The sequence below is a fragment of the Tachypleus tridentatus genome, chromosome 3 (assembly GCF_004210375.1).
Source record: "Tachypleus tridentatus isolate NWPU-2018 chromosome 3, ASM421037v1, whole genome shotgun sequence".
Taxonomy (NCBI): Eukaryota; Metazoa; Arthropoda; class Merostomata; order Xiphosura; family Limulidae; genus Tachypleus; species Tachypleus tridentatus.
Genome location: NC_134827.1, coordinates 27,258,594 through 27,275,408, shown reverse-complemented (window position 1 = coordinate 27,275,408; position 16,815 = coordinate 27,258,594). Strand labels below are relative to the sequence as shown.

Genomic DNA, 16,815 nt, shown 5'->3' with positions numbered 1-16,815 from the left:
CTTTCCTCCTACTTCAAACTGCTGCTCTGTTTTATTCTGATATCAGTATTGTGGTGAAAATAAATCAGAGCTGAGCTTTCCTCAAACTGCTGCTCTATTTTATTCCGATATCAGTATTGTGGTGAAAATAAATCAGAGCTGAGCTTTCCTCAAACTGCTGCTCTGTTTTATTCCGATATCAGTATTGTGGTGAAAATAAATCAGAGCTGAGCTTTCCTCAAACTGCTGCTCTGTGTTATTCTGATATCAGTATTGTGGTGAAAATAAATCAGAGCTGAGCTTTCCTCAAACTGCTGCTCTGTTTTATTCCGATATCAGTATTGTGGTGAAAATAAATCAGAGCTGAGCTTTCCTCAAACTGCTGCTCTGTTTTATTCGATATCAGTATTGTGGTGAAAATAAATCAGAGCTGAGCTTTCCTCAAACTGCTGCTCTGTTTTATTCTGATATCAGTATTGTGGTGAAAATAAATCAGAGCTGAGCTTTCCTCAAACTGCTGCTCTGTTTTATTCTGATATCAGTATTGTGGTGAAAATAACTCAGAGCTGAGCTTTCCTCAAACTGTTGCTCTGTTTTATTCTGATATCAGTATTGTGGTGAAAATAAATCAGAGCTGAGCTTTCCTCAAACTGCTGCTCTGTTTTATTCTGATATCAGTATTGTGGTGAAAATAACTCAGAGCTGAGCTTTCCTCAAACTGCTGCTCTGTTTTATTCTGATATCAGTATTGTGGTGAAAATAACTCAGAGCTGAGCTTTCCTCAAACTGTTGCTCTGTTTTATTCTGATATCAGTATTGTGGTGAAAATAACTCAGAGCTGAGCTTTCCCCTGAAAAACTGAGTAATTCCCATACAACCACTAAAGCTGAAAATACAGGAGAGACCATATAATAATCAAGACAAAAGAAGATATTATTGGAAACCATGAATACATAAGGTTAAGGAGACAAGGGAAACTTTGTTGGAAATATTATAATAAATGAGCATAAATAACGTATCAGTTAGAAGCTAGGATAATATACAGATTAAGTACAATTACTTTGTATGAATTAAGTTGCTGTTTATACAACCTAAATAATGTGAAAAAAATTAAATTATACAAGAAAGGGACAGGTAATGTTTACATGGTAGGAAAAGTTAGTATTGGTTCAAATTTAGAAGAACTATTCTAAGCAGCTAAAAACCATACTACTACTGGTTATCTAATTACGACAAAGTCCTAGTAAGAGCTTTTAAATGAAAAGCTTACAAAATTTCCTGATGTCATTTGAACCTTCATGACAAGAAAAATACTAAATCCCTTAAAGTGACAGCAAAAGTTTTCCACTACAAATTGATAAAAAAAAAATTGTAATTTTATATATGATTATTAACAACTCAGTTTTATTTTCTAACTCGTTTCATGAACAACCACATTTTCTTATGTATACAATTAAGAATATTCTCAACAACATTTCGTTGTGTATGCAAGACACTTGTAGAAAAAAGTGACACCTTTTTCACTCCTCGTAATATCTTGTCACACCATCACTTCTTAAATAATGGTTCAACAAAGTTACATAAATACACGGTAACTAAGACAAAATATATGATAAATCTTCTACACAACATCAGCATTTGCACTTCTCCCCTTTGCAGGGTCCTTCGCACATTTTGGTCTAAAAGCAAAAATCTTTAAGATATAGAGTTAACAACTTCCTAAACTGAAAATATATTTCTAATAATACTTACTTCCATTGACACTACCCCTATTTCTTTGTTTTCAGGGTTTTCACTCTTTGCCCATTTAGGCATTGAGAAAGCTTGCTCCAGTCTGTTATACTCCACTCAAATCCCCTAGGCAAATTCTAATTCCTCCACCAACTTCAATGTGCCCTCTATCTAGGTACTGTATACAAGCACTTCATTCAGATAATGCTACTTTTTTTTTTTATTCATAAACCAGATTATATTGCAGAAGAGCATCAGCATTACTGGAAATATACTTTCAGTTTAATAAAATATTAACTTCCAAAACATACTTACCATCCACTAGCACTAGAACTAGAATCATACACTGAGAAGGTTGAGGGACCAGTGTAGGTGTGATTGATACAGAAAGCATCTGTACAGATCAAGATAAAACATGGTACAAGAGTGAGATAACTGTATTACATCCAGAATGGATACACTCTTTACCTGGAACTTAGTTCCAATATCAAAGGTGGAATAAAACATAAGTAATCATCAGTATAATCCAGCCCCAACCATGTAGCCAAGGTTCCACAACTCAGAGTTAAAACTTAGGGGTTGTGATCCCTATATCCCACATTGGTGGCTAGGGCTATTGGACCACAATGTTTTATATACATATATACTTTGACTGAATCCTACTCTGCAGCCAGAGTTGATGCATTTTATATCACCGGAAAGTAAGCAACCTCTAAGTGGACAAACTTTTTCTTCCACCTTTTGAAGTCCAAAAGGCATCACCTTAAAAATGGGTCTGAAATTATGAACATTCTTCCTCATTGTCCAACCAAGTGGACAAGGAGTATTCCACTTGCCCCTGGGTTTATGCAGATGATGTGAAACCTGTGCTCAACCAAGGATCTAGGATGGGATCACGTTACATTCAGAATTATAAAGAGATAGTGGATCACCTTCCACGAACAACATATGAAGTCAACGTTGATAAAAGAGAAGGGATATGTACTTCCCATACAGCTTCATATTAAATCTGAATCACAATTACAAGTAGAATCCTGAAGAGGCTGGTACCACTCCCACCAACATCTGGAAAAAACATCCAGGAACCATAGTGGGAGGACTCCGAGCTTTGCCCTCTCTTCTCCAAGAGTGGAGGAATGCTCTACTAGTAGAACTGGAGGGGGGGGGGTAAATGCATTAGGGGTGTCCTGAGGAACAGTGCTTTAGAAATTGTGCATGAGTTGAACAAAGTTCCCTATATTTTTTAAAAGCAAACCAATCACAGGTTATTCAACCTGATAATTGGCATGGGCAGGCTGGATTCCCTTTAGCTTTGCTACTGAATATCCATAAGTGCCTAGATGGTCTTATGGAACACCCCATTTTGACAAAGTCTATTGCAACCTGTAGTAATTATAGTGAAAGTGACTGCTGGTATAGAATTAAGAAGAGAAGGTAAACCTGCCTCGACAACACTTGCCACAGAATAGAATTCATTGGAATAGAAACTGGTCCTGGAAACAAAAGAGTATATGACTAAGGAGAATACTTACCTCTGGTTAAAGTGTAATAGATGTGGTCAAAATAGCTACAGGGGTTTGTGGAAAATCCTCAGAAGAGTAAACTGCCAGATCACGTAAGTAATGAGAGAAGAAAGTATTAGGGGTAGTCCACATATCAACCCAAACAACATCTTCCAGAGACAATTCAACCAAGTGACTAATGGCATACATATATGACAAATCTGGTGAGATGTGACAAACAAAAGATTCGTACCATGTAATGTCAATCCATTATAGGCCATATGAATCAATTTGTGAAGCAACCTTGTGAAGGTAATTGGAGATCAGTCACAGGAAACAGAAGAATCCCAATGAATGAACAACTGGCTCATTGTATCTCAAAATGAGTTAGTATAAACCACATAACACCTGAGAGCCCTGACAGAACATAAATGATGGGGATCCGAGTGGTCATAAAGGTGAGAAATGGCTGACAAATGAATTGGTGAAAAGGATCTTTCTCCTTTCTTGGCTGCCAGAGTCTTGTGAAGAAATGATTTATAAGGGTAAAGCAGAACAAATATGGAATGATAAATAGTAATATGCAATAGATTGCAAACAACTCTAACTGATGATGTCTACAAGGCAACAATAAAAAATACAATTCAAAAGAAAGGTAAAACAAAAACACAAAACTAAGAGCTCAAAAAGGAAGATGAAACAACACATGTAAAACAGCATAAAATCCAAATTTACTAACTGAAAAGGTCGTTTTAGCCAAAAATTACACATTTAGCAGACCTGATAGAACTGGGAATTCAAAACCTTCTGACATTTGAGACACCTAAAAACAGTGGATAAGAATGTCTTATTTAAAGCCATCATAGATGAGACAAGACCCATCTCAAATATCCAAGTTATAAAATGAGAAATGGTAGATAGTTTTGTAGAAAGAGGGATTCAACCCCTTGAAATAAACCCTTGACAAAAAATATTCTATTTCCATTGACAAAGGATCATGGTTGGTCAATGTACAGATTTAGTTAAATACAGAGAAAACTTAGAAGTTAAACCTTTATGCCAGACAAAGGACTGAGAAGCTTCCAAACATGAAGACTGAGTTTCCAAATATCTGAGTAGAAAGTGTCTGACTGAGGTTATCTCAACAGATACTGCCAAAGTGTAAGATGTAGATGTGGACATTCCTGCAGATAAGATAATGAAGAAGCAAAAACCATGCTTGAACTGGCTAATATGATGCAAGCAAGATAACTTGGAGGAAGTAGAACAAATCAGTCAGAACCCAGGGCAACAGCCAAATATAGGGTAAAGGCATATAGATGTAAACCTGTCCAGTCCTGTCAACACTTGAGGATGAGGTATTAGAGACCAAAAGAACGGCAGCCGAGAATTCCAACTGATAGTTGGAGACGTGAGCAAATCCACTCAAAAAACTTGTGGTGTAATATTCATTTCATTGGTAGAATCTGGTTGGATCAAGACAAGTGACCTGCAATTAAATTTATCACTCCTGGAACATGAAATGCTAAATAACTAATATCATTGGAATGAGTCCAGTAGAGAAGATCCATGGTGCATATACAAAAGTCTTGTATGTGTGCCTTCTTTGTGAGAAATCTAAGATATCACCATAAAATTGTCACAATGTATCATGACAATTTTTCCCTTCAAGAGAGACAGAACTTGAGTCATTGCCATTGTACTGCAAGGAGTTTGAGAACAATGACATGGAGGGTAGACTCATCTTCTGTCCAAGTACCCTTAACTCCTAACTTTGAAGACAAGCTCTCCCTCCCTGATGAAATGTATCTGTGAACAAATGGATCTTAAGACAAGGTGGTTGAATGGGTATCCCAATAGTAGTGTTGCTCTGATCCAAACACACCATTCACAATCCATGATGTTGCTCCTTAATAACAGGACAGGATGATCTAAGGGATCAAAATGCATCATCCACTGGTCACTGAGTGATGACTTTAAGGATGTCATATGTGCTTGTCCCAAAGAGATGAGAGGCTTGAGAGATGCCCACATCCTCAAAAGATAGAGCATCATCTAAGCAGTAGGAGAAAGATATTGAAGTAAAAGCCTAATAGCTCTTCTCATGGTTGAAGTCTGATAGGAATTAGTTGAGTGTAACTTAAGTGTGTTGAAAAACACACACCTAAATGGATGAGATATTGCATCAATGACAACAGAGATTTCTCCAATCTGATAAAGAAGCCCACTTTTTTAGCTTCTGAAAGATGAATCTGAGAGTGTTAATCTGCTAATTGATGAGATGGAGCCAGAAGGAACCAGTTGTCCATATACTGATGTGTGCACAGGCCCAAGGAATGCAGAAGACAAGAAAAAGCTCAAAGAACACTGCAAAAGACACAAGGTAATGATGCAAGACCATCAGACAGAGCCTAGTATGTCTGAGTAGACTTGTATTTAGACCAAATGTGACAGCTAAGTGTAAGTTGTAAAGATCTCTCAGCATACCAAATTTGAAAAGAAAAAAAAATCCATGAAAATGTGTTTTTTATCAAATGAAGTTTCCATACTTTCAGTGCAAATACAAAAAGAGAAAGAAATTCAACAAAAATGGAGAATTCATACCTTTTGTATTTCTTAATCCTGGTGGGCTCATGCAACATGCAGAAATTGAGTCAAGAATTTCACTTGTACAACAATACATGTAGTAACTCAGATTTCTTAACATATCCTCCTCTCAAAAACTCGTGATTATTTTATGACTGTTTCTTACTACATATTTCTTACTTTTTATATTGTAGTTGCTCCCATTCAAACTATTAACAAATTGAGACAACATGGCTGACAGTGTAAGTATCAAAATACTTTTCTTTGTTATATAATTTGTATATTCATTTGCATAATCTTTAAAACCTTCTTAAAGGATATCAGAATTTTTTTAAGGTAAATGTTTGTACTTTATTTCCCTACCGTATCACTAACTCTTGCTATTATAATCACTAAAATAATTAAAATTAGGAAATTTAAAAAAAAAATTTTAATGATCTGTAGAATATCTTTAGTTTCTTTTTGTTAAATTCATAACTTAATCTGTTTTTCTTTTCATGTATAGCTCAATTTTTAATGTTTTATTTTCATTTCTTGTCTTTTACACGTTTATTATTCATCTTGACACCAGTCAACAGTGCCCTCGAGGCACATAAAAATTCCCTTTGGAGATACACACAGCTCTTTAGCCAATTTATGTTCATTTCTTAATATTGCAAGCTTTGAGAATTGATGAGAACTGTGATGTATGTTTAAATAGTTAAACAATTTAATTATGTATTTTAAAACATAACTGACATATAATTAACTAAAATATAATAATGAGACCCAAATACAATTTAAACCATATCTCTAACTACATGCTTAGGTAAGAAACGACCATAAGCTCTATTGTCGAGCAAGCAGCCAACAATATTATAATCAACTTTATGTACCTTATGATTAAGACTTGGTACCAATTTCAAAATAACCATTGCTAGTTTATACTGTACAATAGCCCTCTCTAACTGTTGTATACACAAGTGTATGTAACTCCTTCCAGACAGGGATAAACCTCAAATAAATTTGTTGAATGTGGGTATGGCAGCTGTCAGGAGTTGACAACATTTATTGCTTGTTAACTGTATTCATTCAGAGTACTTTAATATGAATGAATGAAAAGGTTATGTAAGCATCTTAGTAGCTAGACGTACCTATACTGTATTACCATTGTGTTAGTGAAGTTCCAGAGAGCCAAAGTAGAGACTTTTTATAGCTCACTGGTCACATGATAATACACATGAAGTTTTAAGTAGTTTTCAAAAAGTTTATTTTGTAATAAAGGATTTAAAACTTTGAATCATAACATATATGACAATATATTTAATGTTTAATATTAACAATATTAAATTAAATTCATTCACATACATTTATATCACAATTGCTTAATTATATTTTTAAAACAACACGTGCAGAAAAGTGCTTAACGAGATTTCTGTGGAGAAAGGGTTAATGGATTGTCTTGAAATTTGGTGAGTAAGGGTCCAGTGGAGCACATTTACTGAAAATATATGATAATTTGGATTACTTAGGTCCAAGCTACAGAAAGTGGAAAATTGTTAAACTATCACTCCTATTAATAATGCACAGTGTATCCTGTTGCACAACACACTATCCTGTGTTCTGATAACAAGAAAAAAAATGAAAAGGGGGAATTTTCAAAACAAGTAGGAAAAAGTAAGAGAGTCGGATATAAAAGTAGATCCACCGTGCATTTATAATACACAAACATTCTACATGTTTCTGTTGAAAATATCAAAGAATTTGGTTTTTTCTAAATGCCTATTGTTATCTGATCTCAGAACTTTAGCGCACATAACTACATTAGAGGAACCTTTTGGAACAGCATCAAATCTCTCGATACAAATACAAGACTTTAAGTACCTTTTTCAGATGCATTATGTACAAAGGTCCCAAAAATGGTATTAAAAAAATAACAAAAAAATTGTTTTTGACTTACCTCTGGGACTAAAAACTCTGGTGTACTGTCCACAAACACCCTTCCAGCACACTCCTTCAGCTCCTGAATTAAATAATTGCCAATTGAGGGAGAAACTTATTTCTGGATATTTTTAAATATCAAACACTTTGGGTTTCAATAAACAGAGAGTCAAATAGTACTTCATAATTAAATGTCCAATTAACGATATTATACAATTAAGTTAAGAAATACAATTTAAGAAAATCTAACTGGAAGAATAAAATGGTATAAATTGTGATAGATTAGTCTGAAAAACCCCAACTGACCATGTAATAACCCTTTTAGTCTTTTAAATAAAATAAATATGTTCATAAAAATATCAACCCCTCTATTGAGAAGACCCAGGATCAAATACTAGCAACCACCATTTCAAAAAAAAAAAAAAGAGACCTTTTCAGGACTTCCCTGCAGATTAGCAGCATAAATGTAGGATAAAAACCAGTAATTGATAATTAGAGTTATACAGAAATAAGGAAATCTGTATTTATCTTAGCAATTAACTTGTGTCGTACTGGAGGAAATAACTCAATGGAAATTAAAACAACACTTTACAAACCAAACCTGATGTGAGAAATAAACAGGTCAGCTTCACAAATACATGTAACATGTGTGTGACAACCATTGTGGGTGTATTTTGGCTTTCTTGATGTCAAAAGTTAACTTTTCTACAGAATTGTTACTTGTTCTATAAAATTCAAAGGTACTGTTCAAATTGATACTTGTTTGTTGTCATTTTGATTTTTATACTCACTATCACAATATTTTGGATCACTTGTAATGAATAAACAAGTTATGTATGTAATGTGGCACTATAACTAATCTATCAGAGAAGGTAAATTATGTTTGCAAATCTTCTGTGCAGTTTTCTTTCTTAAGATAAAGGCTTTGAGATATAATATAATCAACCAATTGGAACAGGATTAAATAAACAAAACAGGACTACATTTTTATTATGTACCATTAATTCAGAAACTGATTTTTTTACACCAATATGCCTACATACTGCACCATATTGAATATTTTATATCTTTATATATAACAACATTTAGTGTCAAGAATACATGTTGAAAAAAAGTAGTTGAAATCACTCACTTTTTATGTAAATGGAATAATAAATAGAATATTCCAGCAGTAACTAAAGGGATTAAATGGAATATTGGGTTTTTAGGATTATTTTTGTTTAAACCTTTTTTGACTCTTATGTAATTAAGAATCCTGTAAACAACAAAGTTTCAAAGCCACAAATAACTTCACGTATGTATACAGAGATGCCAACCATTGCGATTTGAGCGTAATCATTACGATTTTGGTGTATACATTACGACTATACGCTCATACAGACAAATATTATGACTTGTTGCAACTCCCACATTATTATATGTTATATAGGCCTATACAATAAAGTGATAAATTGTTCCACCAGGGCTTGAAAGGGGTGAAAAGAAAATTTCTAGTGAGATACAAATCAATTTTGATAATAAATAAAAGACATAGTCCAAATGGCTACTTGCAATAATCATGTTTGTGCTTGAAATAATAAAAAAATATTTGTACCTCTGACGTCTACCAATAGTTTGAGTGCAGTGCTTCTCCATACTGGGTACGTGGGGGAATCCATAGTTACATCATCAGTGCTTGTCAGCCAATCAGCGCTTGAATAGATGGGTATTTCTCATTTTCTAAGCGGCATAGAAACACCAATGCAATCGTTCACAAGATGGAAAAAAAAAAAAAGAGGCCTCAGTCACCAAATTGTCTAGTTTCTGGCAAATCTGAAAGGACTAAAACTGTGAAAGGGCTCTGTCTACAATCATTATGCTCAGTCATTTGAAATAGTTGGCATCTCTGTATATAGTGTAGATGGAGCTGTTTGAAAAGACAATCGAGCCTAATGGATCTGTTAGGCCTGTGGTTCCCATACTCTTTTGGCCTGTGGCTCTCTTTACGTGAATAGAAAAATTTGAGGCTCCCAACACATTAAAAATGCTTTAAAATGCGATTTGAAAATCCCTCCCACTACCTTAGCATGGTGATTGAAAGACAATGACATAGTAAAAACAATAAGATATCCTTTCAACATTTGGTACCATTAATTTAATTCAACATAATTTTCTTCAACTTACTGTTTACTTAGAATTTAAATTAATTCAGGTTCTTTACTTCTAGCCCAGAAGTAATTTCACAGCCAACAACAGATGTTCAAGGCTTCTACTTTGTGAAACACTGCTTTCAGCAATTTCAGGGTTTTATCAAACAAGTGAAACTAAAGTTAACAATAACTCTATATTTTAACAATGTGCAAATTTCAATATAAATAAAATAAACATACCCCTTCAAGCTGTGCATCAACACAATCTCGAGGAGTCCATGTTGGAAGACTCGATATTCTGGGACTGCAAAGTAGTAATATTAGTAATTAATGACACAGCTGAATATGTAATAAAGGGTTCTCAAAGCCACATTTGACACACCTAAACCTATTTAAAGGTAGATTTCCATATAATTAACAGGCCTTAAATCATCATTTCTACATTTTCTTTTAAATAATTAATATCTTTCTGTTGTAATTATTCATGTATGAAAGTGCAGCACATATTTTTTACCTTGTTAATTACTAGAATGCTTGTATAAATGTTTCCAATTCATTTTTATTATCACTAGTACTGGCTGGCATTTCTCATATTCTATACATAATAACATAAAGAAATGGAATTATAACAGTTTTATTTATTAGTGAAAATTAATGTAAGTTACAAAAATAAACACCTTAAATATCCTCACTTAGTGAAAGAACCACTGATTAAAAAATAATATTAGTGCCTATCCATTAAGCGTCTTATGCATAAACACATATATTCCATATGGCATCATATCAACTTGTGATTAAAAGTGACTTTTTTCTAAGTCATATCCTTGCAGATGTATTAAATCATGACAAAACAGAATCTTCCATCTTTTACTGCAAGGTTAATTACATTCCAGCCAACTATCATCAAAAATAAAAAAATGGCAATTGGTGAAACACAAACATGACATAAAAGTTTGAAACTTAAATGTACATCATGGTAGTGAATTACTTCAGCAAAGTTTTTCTTCTATTTCACACAAACTCTAATACCACCTGTTATACTTTCTTTCATAAATATGCAGAGCCTAATATATTTGTCTTTATAATATATATAGGTGGTGTTATTATGTTTACGTTTTACTTTAGCACACTAATTTATTTTATACAGTTCTTATGTACTGACTGATCTCTGCCATGTGTTTTGTTCTTGATTTCTATGCCTTCAACTGATTACTCATCTTATGTTATCACCTGTATGGCATTACTTCCATGTTATTACTACCATTTATTTACTGAAACTTATACAGGCCCCAATATATTTTAATGTATGTAGACACAGAGAGTTTGTGCATTTTATTTCATTCAAATTTTAATATTTTTTACATTCTCTACTTCACTTAAGTTCTGACAGAGTGGCCCTTTATTTACTGTAGGTTGTAGTTCTGACAGAGTAGCCCTTTATTAACTGTAGGTTGCAGTTCTGACAGAGTAGCCCTTTATTTACTGTAGGTTGTAGTTCTGACAGAGTAGCCCTTTATTAACTGTAGGTTGTAGTTCTGACAGAGTAGCCCTTTATTTACTGTAGGTTGTAGTTCTCACAGAGTAGCCCTTTATTTACTGTAGGTTGTAGTTCTGACAGAGTAGCCCTTTATTTACTGTAGGTTGTAGTTCTGACAGAGTAGCCCTTTATTAACTGTAGGTTGTAGTTCTGACAGAGTAGCCCTTTATTTACTGTAGGTTGTAGTTCTGACAGAGTAGCCCTTTATTTACTCTAGGTTGTAGTTCTGACAAAGTAGCCCTTTATTAACTGTAGGTTGCAGTTCTGACAGAGTAGCCCTTTATTTACTGTAGGTTGTAGTTCTCACAGAGTAGCCCTTTATTAACTGTAGGTTGCAGTTCTGACAGAGTAGCCCTTTATTAACTGTAGGTTGTAGTTCTGACAGAGTAGCCCTTTATTTACTGTAGGTTGTAGTTCTGACAGAGTAGCCCTTTATTTATTAACTGTAGGTTGTAGTTCTGACAGAGTAGCCCTTTATTTACTGTAGGTTGTAGTTCTGACAGAGTAGCCCTTTATTTACTGTAGGTTGTAGTTCTGACAGAGTAGCCCTTTATTAACTGTAGGTTGTAGTTCTGACAGAGTAGCCCTTTATTTACTGTAGGTTGTAGTTCTCACAGAGTAGCCCTTTATTAACTGTAGGTTGCAGTTCTGACAGAGTAGCCCTTTATTAACTGTAGGTTGTAGTTCTGACAGAGTAGCCCTTTATTTACTGTAGGTTGTAGTTCTGACAGAGTAGCCCTTTATTTACTGTAGGTTGTAGTTCTGACAGAGTAGCCCTTTATTTACTGTAGGTTGTAGTTCTGACAGAGTAGCCCTTTATTAACTGTAGGTTGTAATACATATAATTTGCTAACACCTGGGGTAGTTAAAATGGTGTGACAAATGTAATGGCTATTCATCTGGTGTCAATGTGTTGTTACATGATTGTACCTCGTATTCCTTTCATAACATAAAGATTACATAATGTAATGTGCAACTTTGGATGTGTATAACAAAAAAGGGATAACACAATTTTTCAAAAGCACACGTGCATAACAATCAGTTTAAATAGTTGGTGAATGATTAATAAGATCGTGAACACTTTGTGTGTTTAATAAGATCACGAACACTTTGTGTGTTTAATAAGATCACGAACACTTTGTGTGATTAATAAGATCACGAGCACTTTGTGTGATTAATAAGATCACGAGCACTTTGTGTGATTAATAAGATCACGAGCACTTTGTGTGATTAATAAGATCACGAGCACTTTGTGTGATTAATAAGATCACGAGCACTTTGTGTGATTAATAAGATCACGAACACTTTGTGTGATTAATAAGATCACGAACACTTTGTGTGATTAATAAGATCACGAACACTTTGTGTGATTAATAAGATCACGAACACTTTGTGTGATTAATAAGATCACGAGCACTTTGTGTGATTAATAAGATCACGAGCACTTTGTGTGATTAATAAGATCACGAACACTTTGTGTGATTAATAAGATCACGAACACTTTGTGTGATTAATAAGATCACGAGCACTTTGTGTGATTAATAAGATCACGAGCACTTTGTGTGATTAATAAGATCACGAACACTTTGTGTGATTAATAAGATCACGAACACTTTGTGTGATTAATAAGATCACGAACACTTTGTGTGATTAATAAGATCACGAACATTTTGTGTGATTAATAAGATCACGAACATTTTGCATGATTAATAAGATCATAAACAATACTAAAAACATTAAATTAACTACTTTACTCTCACACTTCACCTTAAAGAAATATGCTATTTTTTCATAGTAGCTAACAACTGTGATTTAAGTTACAACATACACCAACAAGAAGATATTATCTCTAACAGCCAATGAGTATTAACAGTTACATGAAAAAAAAGAAGTAATATGAGTTGGAGGGCAATGTTCCTCTTCTTTACCACTATTTTTATGATCATCCTTTCAATATCAATATTTTAACCATATAAAATAGACCATTATAAACATTAATTAGTTCATACCCACTGAACTTACCTGTGAACTAATGGTAATGGAAGAAAGGACAACACTGATGTCATGTCTAATCCACAATCTAGCATTACGGCAGTATTTTTAAATTTCAGAATGTTGCAGGACTTGTTGGGGTTGTTACTTAGGCAGTACTATAATTTAATACATACACCTTTATTAAACTATAAAACTAACAAATGCAAACAAGTTTTAAAATAATTTTAGCAGAGAAAGGAAATTGACATAAAAATTCTTAATGAAATATTAGATTTTGAGAGAATCTAAATTTACAGATGTAACTTTTTTTTTTTAATTAACCCTTTCACAGCAGCTGGAATAAATGTTCCCATAAAGTCGTGCTTGTGACACATAGAAGTAAACGGAGATGGAAAATATTTATTGTCATCCCACCTGATGCTGATGTACAGTTTCCTTCAATGTTTACCACTCAGCCTTTCAATGACCAACACGATGCCTAAGCAGAATGCACAAAAACTGTGTGCTAACTATTTTCATATTGTTAGAGCAATGAATAATAACTCTAACTACTGTATAAATAAGCTCGACGTACTTGACTCAGAAAGCTTAGAAGATAGTAAAAGTGAGTCCAGTGTTATTTTAATGGATGATGATGAAGAGGCAATGAGACAAGAAGATGCTAGCTCTACACCTAGTGATGATGGTCAACAGGATGAATACGCTTCCAACAGAGAAAGATATAAATAAAAAACATCTGTCCTAGTCACAATGTGATGGGATGGGAGCACTGGGAAGTACACATCCCAGCAAAAGTAAATGGGCTAAGAGTACTACTATTCATACAGAAATCAAGTAAAGACATAGGGAACAGCTAAAATGTACCTTTCATCAGAGGAAAAGGAACTGTGAATCTAAAGCAGAACATTAAAATTAGTTGAGAAAAGTTTCACATTTCTGTAACCATCATATTTACATCAATTTGGTCTAACTGAACTATAATAAGGAATATTTAGAGATTTGAGTAAAATTTTAAGGAAAGTTCCAATATATCTACTGCATTTCTTTGTCTATGAAAATCAGTCTACTAATTTCAGGTTTTACAATAATATATAGACAACAAGGGAACATCTTGTCCTTGATTGGTCTTCCTCCAAGACCACCCTTAAGAAGTAAAAAGTTAAATCCACATTTATTTTTCAGCAAATCACCAAGCAACCTTTCAAACTATTGAAAATTGTTGACCCACTACTACCAATAGTGACTCGTTTCCTAAGCCATCGATCCTGTTACAAAACTGTGTCCTAATGTGTTTGTTTTGTTTTGCTTTCCAAATTGAATTTGGTGTCCTCATGCCTTCAGAATAAAGCACAAGGAAATCAGAGTATTTTATCATATTGATCCTCCAGTTAATTTTGTCAAATTTTACAAGATCACATCTCAACCTTCATTCCTCATTGGTAAATAAATTGAGAAATATTTACTCATCCCCAGAATGACATGATACTTTCATCAACCAATTGATCCAAGTCATTTTGGAGCATCTCAACATTCTCAATACAACTATAAACATAAGAAAGTTAATCATCTGTAAGCTATTAATTTACTAACTAACAGAGCTATAATTTAAATAACTTATTTTATAATAATAAGTTGTATGTTATTAACATAACCACATATATATATATATATAATGCAAATGCAAAACAAAATGACTATATTCAATCTACTTTTATAAAACTAAAACTACAGTGAAGTGCAATGAAATTTATTTTTGTTTATAAATTTATCTAAAATTCAGAATTAATTAATCCTTACCAGCTTCATCTTCCTGGCTAAATTCTTAATTTCTGGTTCTGTTCAGTTCAAAAGTTTGGATATTCGACTTTCAAAGTAAAAATAAAATGACTTTCTCTTAAACACTTACAAGTCGGACTGTGGCCTGAAAGAGGGTTAATATTTTAAAAGGCACCTTTGAGCTTAACCAATAATCCTGGATTTAAAATCTGTCACTATCAGTCTTATAAAATCAAGTCAACACTGATCCCACAGTTACAGAACACGTCTTATCCAGGCTTGAGTTTCGTTTTTGAGCTTCACTCATAAGCCCTTAACCCAGCAAGCTCGTTCTGACTGTGCAGTAATTTAAATTATCTTGATATCTGACACATACTTTATTACTAAATACGATAATAAAGCATTATGGTATAATTATTTTAATAATATAACAACTATTTACATTTAAATCCTACGAACAGTATGACAAAATTTCATGAAAAAGTAATTGAAAGAGAAATATAATCACATCTTGTCAACACTAGGGCACTATGTTCAAAAGTATTTAGGGACCAACGGTTAATTCATAGCTTTATGTTATTAAATAAGCAGAGGTGCGTCAGGTATAGAAGCTAGAAGCAAGATGAGAAGTTTGTTTGTTTTTTTGAATTTCGCACAAAGCTACTCGAGGGTTATTTGTGCTAGCCGTCCCTAATTTAGCAGTCTAAGACTAGAGGGAAGGCAGCTAGTCATCACCACCCACCGCCAACTCTTGGGCTACTCTTTTACCAACAAATAGTGGGATTGACCGTGACATTATAACGCCCCACGGCTGGGAGGGCGAGCATGTTCGGCGCGACGGGGATGCGAACCCGCGACCCTCAGATTACGAGTCGCACGCCTTAACACGCTTGGCCATGCCGGGCCACATGAGAAGCTTAATAATAATAAGTGAACAATTATATTTTATTTTAGTGATGAAACCAATGTTTCCCCTTCCAGAATAATAGTAAAAACACGAGTGTTTTGACTGATATTGTTTTCTTAACTAAGCACTGTTTATTTAAATGTAATGGGTGGTTGAGATGATCGACTTGCAATTTGATGATCGGATTTGAATCCTCGTCCCTGAACACAATTGCCCTTTCAGCCATGTTATGATCAGTACTGCTATTTGTTGGTTAAAGAGTAGACCAAAAGTTGGAGATTGGCCGTACTAATAAGCTGCCTACCCTTTAGTCTGTAATTGCTAAATTAGGAACAGCTAGCGCAGATGACTCTGGAATAGCTTTGTGCGAAATTCAGAACAAACCAATTCATTCATATGGACATTTTTGGCGCAATGATATGTTTCATATTACATTCATTAACAGTACTGTTTAGCGTATTTACTATACTTACTTTTAATATTTTTAATTTTTCATTGTTACATTTTTATAATATAGATGTTGACAAAAACGAAAGTACCCAACTGATGATACAATATATTCTTTTTTTTCTAAATAAAAACAGTATACTAATTGTGTTAATTACCGTATTAATTTATCTTTTTGTTCTTAATAAGTAGCCAATCTAATCACTTTCATTGTTTTGCAATTAAGCACAAAGCTACACATTGGGCTATTTGTGCTCTACCCACCAAAAATATTGAAGTCGGAATTTTAGCGTTGTAAGTCCACAG

General features: G+C 33.8%; 1 protein-coding gene across 1 annotated transcript in view; it reads right to left on the bottom strand.

The window, feature by feature from the left end:
• Nucleotides 1-15,694, bottom strand: part of IntS9 (integrator complex subunit 9) — a 58,061-nt gene extending 42,367 nt beyond the window's left edge. The window contains 4 exon segments of the mRNA XM_076493586.1: nucleotides 7,738-7,800; nucleotides 10,088-10,151; nucleotides 13,407-13,534; nucleotides 15,177-15,694. Of these exon segments, the coding sequence (XP_076349701.1) occupies nucleotides 7,738-7,800; nucleotides 10,088-10,151; nucleotides 13,407-13,534; nucleotides 15,177-15,185 (264 nt within the window). The 5' untranslated portion in view covers nucleotides 15,186-15,694.
• Between the last annotated feature and the right edge of the window lie 1,121 nt (nucleotides 15,695-16,815).